The 8021-nt window shown below is 45.4% G+C and overlaps 1 protein-coding gene across 2 annotated transcripts in view; it reads right to left on the reverse strand.

Annotated features, from left to right (window-relative positions):
• kat6a (K(lysine) acetyltransferase 6A) overlaps positions 1-7297 on the reverse strand; it is a 49898-nt gene extending 42601 nt beyond the window's left edge. For both annotated transcript variants that reach the window (XM_061672952.1, XM_061672951.1), the window contains exons 1-2: positions 7069-7297; positions 4461-5801 (exon numbers count right to left, since the gene is read on the reverse strand). In XM_061672952.1, the coding sequence (XP_061528936.1) occupies positions 4461-5138 (678 nt within the window). In that variant the 5' untranslated portion in view covers positions 5139-5801; positions 7069-7297. The remainder of the gene's footprint in view (positions 1-4460; positions 5802-7068) is intronic.
• Between the last annotated feature and the right edge of the window lie 724 nt (positions 7298-8021).

Raw genomic sequence — 8021 nt, forward strand, 5'->3', positions numbered from 1 at the left:
TAACTAAACTAAAAATGAAAAGGGTGATGAAAAATTGTCATCATTCCTGCCTAAACACTGAAGAACATCCATCCATCCATCCATCCATTCTCAAAATTCTCTTATCCTGGTTAGGGTCGCGGGTGCTGGAGCCTATCCCAGCTGACTTCGGGCGAAAGGCGGACTACACCCTGAACTGGTCGCCAGTCAGTCACAGGGCACACGGACAACAATTCAAACTCACATTTACACCGTCACTGAATGGGAACTGAACTAATGCTGCTTGCACCAAAGTCAGGCGAGTGTACCACTACACCGTCAGTGACTACTGAAAAACATGTTTTAGAAACTAGAGCACTGGTGGAATAGCAGAAAAGCAATGGTGCATGTGTGGGTATGGTACTGACATATCACACAAATTACTTTGTAGTGTTTTTACAGCTCTGTATTGATATGGTTGGTTAACAATATTGTATGCACGTGAAACCTTTGAAAAACAAAAAAAGTAACAACTCCAGTTTTATGCGCAAATGTATCCATTTTGCAGTATTTGCTTTTCAGGTTCTAAAATGTCATGGAAACGAACAGCCAAAACGTTGCTTTAATTATTAGTAACCAATTCCGTGTTGTGCGAAACTAAAGTTTTCCCAAAACCCTTTCTGGCATGATGGGAGTTGGAAAAACACCGTCACAATTTTACAGGTTTAAATTTTCTCCAGGGGGAAAACAAAATAAAAATAAAAAAAGATTCTTATCCAATGCATATTCAACAGCAAAACCTCAACAATACACTTGATGAAGGTATTTTCTTGGCACCCAACTAAGCCATCATCCCAACATTCCTGTGTTGTGAATCACAATCAAACAAATGGTTCCATCCACCCAGCAAACTACTCTCATTGGACTAATACAATTGTGTAGCTGGGATGTGCAGGGAATAGAAGAAAAAAATTAAGTGTAGTCAATGTCTGAAGGAGGTTTTGCATTCAGTCTCTCACATGGCAAATGATGTCTTAACCTTGAGCAAGCAGGTGTAATGTGCGTATGGCATTAGAAAGACAGATGGGGGGTGTTGATCCAATAAGTAGAATTGATGGCGCGAGTTTATCAATTAGTGTTCATAATAAACAATGTAGTCTTCATGTAACTTCATCACGACCAATAACCTAAAGCAAGAAAAAGCTGCGGAGCCTGTGAAATAGCCAATCCAGTTCCAGAGTCAGTGGCACATTTTGGAGGAAGTCACCGCATTTGTGTGTGTGCAAGTGACTTTTTCACACGTCCTCACCGTGACACTGCACGTCGACATCGAGAACTCTGGTTCACCCCACTCCAGCTGTTGGGAAGAGGGCAATCGCAGGGCAGGGAAATCGCTCTTGCCTATTATGACGGGATGAACATCATGCACACAACTATGTAATCAGACAGCTCCGTGGACAAAGGCTGCGCGTCAAAGCCCATCCCACCTAATGGCCAAAGCTTCATACTGCTAACGGGTGCTCAGGGAGGCAATGAGGTTTGGAGTCTATATATCCATGACCCCTGGTTGACTTCGATCCCCGTTCACCTCCCCCTTCATGACCTGGCAATGGCACCCTATTAGGGTGGGGGGAAGTGGGGTGGTGGGGACAGAGAGATGGGTATGGGATCCCTTTGAATGCTGCACTCTGACACAAACATCAGAGAATAAGTACGCAAATCTCAGAAATGGGGTCAGAGCGAGTGCTTAGCAATTTGTTTTGACTTTTTTCCTTCCCAGACTTCACTCAAAGCCTCTCTCTCTTCTCCTTGAGAAAACATAACTGTAGGCGATCATGCGAGGCAATGTGGCAATGATGCGCCACTGGAAGGCAACGAAAACTAGAGTGCGATCACACAGTGACCTGTGTGTGTTGCACACACTGTTTTAGAGCATAGTCAGCCGATGCTGCCTAACATAATACATACAATGCAAACTCATCTAACATAATATATATCACCGATATTCACACGCCCCAGCATCAATAACTGCAACTTTTTAACAAAACCAATAGGAAGAAGAAAAACTTGAAAAGCCAGACAAGAGAAAAGAATCCTTAAGTCCTGCCAACATTTCCTCATTCTTTATAAATAATGCATAATAATGGTCACAGAGAATAATATCTCCTAGGAATGCACGATAATTATCGGATGGATAAGTATCGGCATGGCATTGGGGGGAAAAAATTACTTCACACTGATAAATACCTTGAAATAAACATGAACATGAATGATTGTCCGTTCTTATATTGTTTAAAATTAAAAAAAACATGAATCTTTGAATCTGTGTATTATTCAAGTTTGAGAAGAAAACCAAAAGATCATTGAATTATTAATACTATAGTATTAATAGCACAATAACAAAGTACATTTACTTTACTACTATTTATTTAGACATTGTACCCGTGTATAGTGCCAATAAAAAGGCATTTATTCTTATATTACATGTTACATACATATGTAAATTATATTAGTATAACAGTATTTAAATTTTAATTATATGTAGTGAGGTAAAGAAAATGGATGGATGTTTATGTGAAGCGAGTTCTATGCAATATACAAGTAGGGGGTACGCACTTTAGCTTTCCATCAGTTTGGGGGTCCTAGGTCTGGAAATTGTTGAAGACCCCTGATATACAACATTAAAAAATTATATCGGTTACTGGTATTGGTATCAGTATCGGCAGTTATCGGTATCAGTGGAAAAAAAACTGTTATCGTGCATCCCTAATATCTACTACCCAATCCACTGACAAGCAATTAAAAAAAATCATGAAAGTGCTTGTTTTAGTACAGCCCTGTCAAGCTCGCGCGGGCCGAAAGCATTCACATGCGGCTCGTGGGATCAATTTGAAGTCAGCGTGACATTGGCCCACACAACGGCACCTGCCAAACGTGCAGGTAATTCCATGAGCAGCATCTTATCTGTATGAACAATACAGTACTCTCAGTGTCACATCCGGCCCACCACATCATTTCATGTGGCCGGCGAAAGCAAAACATTTGAGTGAATGATTCTAGCTAAAATCTGTGTCAAAATGTCACATTGTAATGTGTGACAAATAATAACTTGATGATAATACAAGCATTTTGTTTTTCCTGTTACCAAAGCCCTTTTTACAGTACCTTGAATAGTTGAACAAACTATTATTTTTTACTTCCGATTTGTAAACTAGTTAGCCATCATTTTGTTGTTGTGTTTTATAATACAATGATCATGCGATGAAACATTTATATGATTTCACGGTCATAATGGCCCTCTGAGGGAAACTGTACCTCTGAGGAAAACCGTACCAAACATATGGCCGCGACAAAAATGAGCTGGACACCCTTGATTTAGTACATCATTTTTTAAATGACGGTTAGTGGGTCAGTAAGGTAATCAGTAGCTGAGTCAGAGAAGACGAGACTGAGCTCTGGTCATCTTCAGGGGTGCACCATTCACAGCTAAGCAGGTCACGGTGTTATATACAGACCCCATATTACTGCAGACTGCTCTCTAGGCTAATCCTCTCTGAGCCTGCATGCACCCTTCCAGAAGGCTGGGTGCTTGCAAAGGCATGTACACACCCACAAAAGGCACAACAGCTAAAGACAGGAGCCAGTCAAAACAGTAGCGGGAAGTCCTCCAAGATCCACTGTCTGAACTGGTTAACAGGTGACAAGCCAGTAAGTTAGTTTGCAATAAAGTGTGAAAACCCTGCCAAAGTTTGTTTAAGGATATATATCAGAATGCTCCTTTAGCTTGTATTTCTTAGTCAGGACATTCGTGTGTACACGTCCCTGGCCCTTAGAAGCAGAGGTTAGTAACCGGCTGCTCTTTCTGTCTCTCTGATCAGGTTACAAAAGTGGGTGTGTTCCCGCTCTCCTCTGTCGCCTGCATGTCTGCCTCTCCCGCGCTCTACAGCTCATTCTGCTTCTCTTGCTTTCTTCTGACTTCATGTCTCTGCCCCTCTCTCTCTCTCTTTCAGAAGTTTGTGGCTTGCATCATCCAGCCTCATAAGGCACCACTATGCACTCCAGAGATCTTTTTTCTCTCAACTGTGTTTCTCTAGTTCTCTTTGCTCCAACCATGTCCAGACAGAGAAAAGAGCTGCAGACGGTCCACACTGGTTGGGACCCATGTGACTTCCTCCTCCTCTTGACCTCCACTAACAACTGACCACCAGACATCTAACCAAGTAGCAACACATTTCAATCGTTTGCAAGGACCAAAAGCAACAAAATGACAAACCACGTGCTTATTTAACTGGCATTTATATTGCTTCAGATCATGTAGTAAACTGCAGCAACAAGCGTCATGTACCATAGAGTACAGTGCTAACCATAACTACAAATGCATATTTCTCATTTAGCAGAAATATTTGTTTTATCCTCCACACAGTGCTGAGGAGGTAATAAAAAATAATTTAACGTCACAGATTTTCTGTTTGTAAGTGTAGACACAACAGTTGAAATCTTACCTTGTCCTTCTCATGGGGCAGCAGGCGGACGGGGGGCAGTGATTCCAGGGATACCATCCCGGTGCCGTCATTGTGGGAGCTGCTCCGGCTGATGAACTGAAAAAGTGGACCCTGCTTTGCCACACGTCCATGCGCCACTGCTCTTTTGAGGGCCACCCTCAGCTGCTGGTGGAAGATGCCAGGCCCCATGGAGCCGCTGCCCGACAGGTAGGCTGCCACGTCAGCCTGGCACTTGAGAAAGCGCTCAATGTTTTTCAAGCAGGAGCCGCTCGGCTCATGGAGGCCTTCCAGTGCCCGCTTGATCAACTTGTTCCAGTCAAGTCCAGGTCTCTTCCCCAAATGACTTTGGAAGCTAGCACCACTGCTGCTGCCACCGCCACCACTGCTGCTACCTCCTCCTCCGCCAAAGCTGCCACCTCCTTTGGGCTTGGGAAGAGCGAAGCGTCCAGGGTTGTCAGGATCCTTGTAAGAGTTGAGACCTTTGTTGGTGACCTTAAGGATGGTCCCATCTTTGACGCTAAGTTCTAACTGTTCCAGAATAGTCTTACGGTCGAGACCATGGGACATAGAGACCGCATTGCAAATGCGCTCCTCAGACGGTCGCTGCTTCTGTTTCTTGACCTTCTTGATGGCCTCTAGGATCCACTGGGTGTATGTGGGATTGGCCAGTTTTACCATGGCTGCAGTCTCTCAGGGCGCGGTGGCCCTGGGGCCCTTCCCACAATCACCAAACAAAAAAACGTGGACTTCAGGCCAAAGACACCTGGCCTGCGCCGAAGCGCCGCCCCCTCCTTTCCTTCTCTTTGCTTTTTTCTCCTCCGCTTACTATCCCTTGTCTTGGGGCCGCACAGAGACTCCCTCCGAGGCAGAGTATGAACAACACGGTAATGAGCAGCTGACCATAGCACAGCCCCCAAAACCCAGTTCTCCACCCAGTAAAATCAGGCCCACCCACTTCAGTCACAGGGATGAGGTTGGTATTAATGTATGGACAGAGCTCTTTGACTAAAAATGTAAAATAAAATACAACAAGGATGTATAGAAAACAAACTAGTCAGTTTACAGTCACTGGTAAAGAAAGCAAATTCTCAGTGTGAGTTGCACAAGATGACTATGTTCTACAAGACATGAGTTTCATGTTAGAGTGACAAAAAGTCCAAGTTGTGTGTTTAGGGTGTATTCTAGTTCTGAAAATGTTCTTCCCTCCACGGTCCCTTGCCCTCACTTATCCTTTTTCCTTTCACTGTGTTGTCCAACTCCAACAGTCAGGGTTTCTCAACACCACGACGGAGTAGACGGGGCTGATCACCCTCATGTCTATTGCACTTCACCAGCACCACCCTGTATAAAAGAAGTAAAAACACAAACCATGCAGTTAAAAATATATGTCAATACAGCATCAGTTCAGGTGACATACAGGCAACCCAACAGTGGCACACCATGAACTACCACAGGTATATAAACAAAGTCCTGCTTGCACCGCTGTCAATGAGCACGAGTAGCATGGCAAATTCCAGATCATGTTTCAAATCCCTAAAAAGCTTGTTTTGCCCAAAAAGTGTTCCTACATTTAACACTACCAAAACATGCAATAAGAAGCGATTGTCACCAAATACATACATGCTATTTTAGCTTGTTAAGGCAAAGAATACAAAAAGTTAAAATATAGTATTTACCTAAATGTACAGTATAAAGTTGAGCATCTGCCTATTTTAGTGGGGAACGTAAACACAATGTAGTCAAAACACACACTGTTAGCAAACATTAGCCGAGAGGCTAAGCTAAAAATCTATGCTTATTCAGTGGGCCACATTGCTGGAGTGTTTCCTGTTGGTTTGTTTACTGTGGCTTCTCCAAGAACCAGCCAAGTGTGTGACAACAAGCCTTCCCGCTAAATGCTCTTGTTTAGCAAGCTAACGTTAAAAAGCTAGCCAGCTTGCTAACGTTACGATGGTGTTACTAACCAACCAAAACGTAAACAGCGACAAACACACGGCTCGCCAGAACACCAACATAAAATAAGCCATCTCCTTCTTTTCCAGCCACAATGATGGCATCGCAACAACCACAGCGGATAATCTCATTTTGAATGTCATTCTCCCGTTAACGTGAGCTCGCGGCCTCGTATTGGGCACAATGCAACTTGCTGACGGCCATATCAGCTAGCGGGCAAGTGCAGGAATTAAGGTATCATAGTCAAGCATCGTGCACTACTGAACAGAGAGGGGAGACGATCCACTGACCGCCTCGACGAGTCCCAGTAAGCGATCGCCCGGTAGCAAGCGATCCCCACCTCGCTGACGTCTGAGCCGTCTGAGCCTGCTGAGCCTCCCTCCCACTTAACACTCCGCCAGCCTGCGGTGCGGTGAAGACAAGGCCGCTGGAGCCGAGCAGCTAGGCCTCGGCTCCCCTCTCCGTTACCCCTCCCCTTCCCTCCCTGCTCAGCACCCAGCAGCCCTGCGTACCCCTCTCCCTCTTCTTCTCGAGGTCCCCCCGAAAAGCTCCGGTTCTGGGTTGGTGGGGTGGGGGTGGGGGGGAGAGCTCCGCTCGAGATACCCTGTTTACAATAGACCGCGGTGCCCCTCCGTCCCGTCACAATGTTACTCACCGGAATTTCGTTTCGATGCGCCGGGGGAAGGGTGCCAAAGCGGCGCAAAACGGAGACAACAACAAGGCTAAAAATGCAGCCAGAGACCAGAGGCTCTCGAGCCGACGCCATCTTTGAGTGAAACGGAGCACGGCGGTGGGGGAGGGGGAACACTGAACCATCAGGCTGGGCCAAGGGACCGTCTGCATGGTGCGAGGCGAACATCCAGGGGAAGAAACATTCACAGCAAGACGGTGGGGGCGGCGGCGCGCTGTTGCTATGAGAGGGCTACGGATATTGCCTGGGCACGTGAAATGGAAGAAAGGGACAGATGGTGGTGGTGGAGGAGGGACACACAAAAAAAACAGTTGAGGTAATCTCACAGTCTCTGTTGTGCCACAGCCGCACAGGAGACGATTCAAGGGAACGTCTGCATTTTTTTTTTTTTTTTTGCGGCTGCAAAGAGAGAAAATCAAATCAAAGCCAATGAGCGCGCGTTTAACGTTAGAGGGTATTTAAAGATCAACTCCCTCCACATTGCAGTCTATTGTGGCGGTTCTGGATTTTTGAGAGGGAGATTGACACGTGCGTTCAGTCCAGAAATGATCCAAATGTAACAGCTTTCGAGAGTGTTGCCCGACATGATAAAGCATGTCATCCTGTCTCTTCACAGTATTGTAGGAGTGTCGCCCACTGATGTGCAGTATTGATTATCCAGCACAATATCCTCTTTCCATTGAACAAACAATTATGTGAGCGTTTTATTCATTAAATGACATTTTGGCTTAGACAGAGCCAGGCGTGTTTCATGTTTAATTATGTTTAAATGTGTGCCATAGACTGCGATTGGCTGGCGACCAGTTCAGGGTGTACCCCGCCTCTCGCCCGGAGTCAGCTGGGATGGGCTCCAGCACGCCCGCGACCCTAGTGGGGAGAGGCAATACGGATGATGAATGAATGAATGAAGTGTGCCA

Source organism: Phycodurus eques, chromosome 3 (assembly GCF_024500275.1).
Source record: "Phycodurus eques isolate BA_2022a chromosome 3, UOR_Pequ_1.1, whole genome shotgun sequence".
Lineage (NCBI taxonomy): Eukaryota > Metazoa > Chordata > Actinopteri > Syngnathiformes > Syngnathidae > Phycodurus > Phycodurus eques.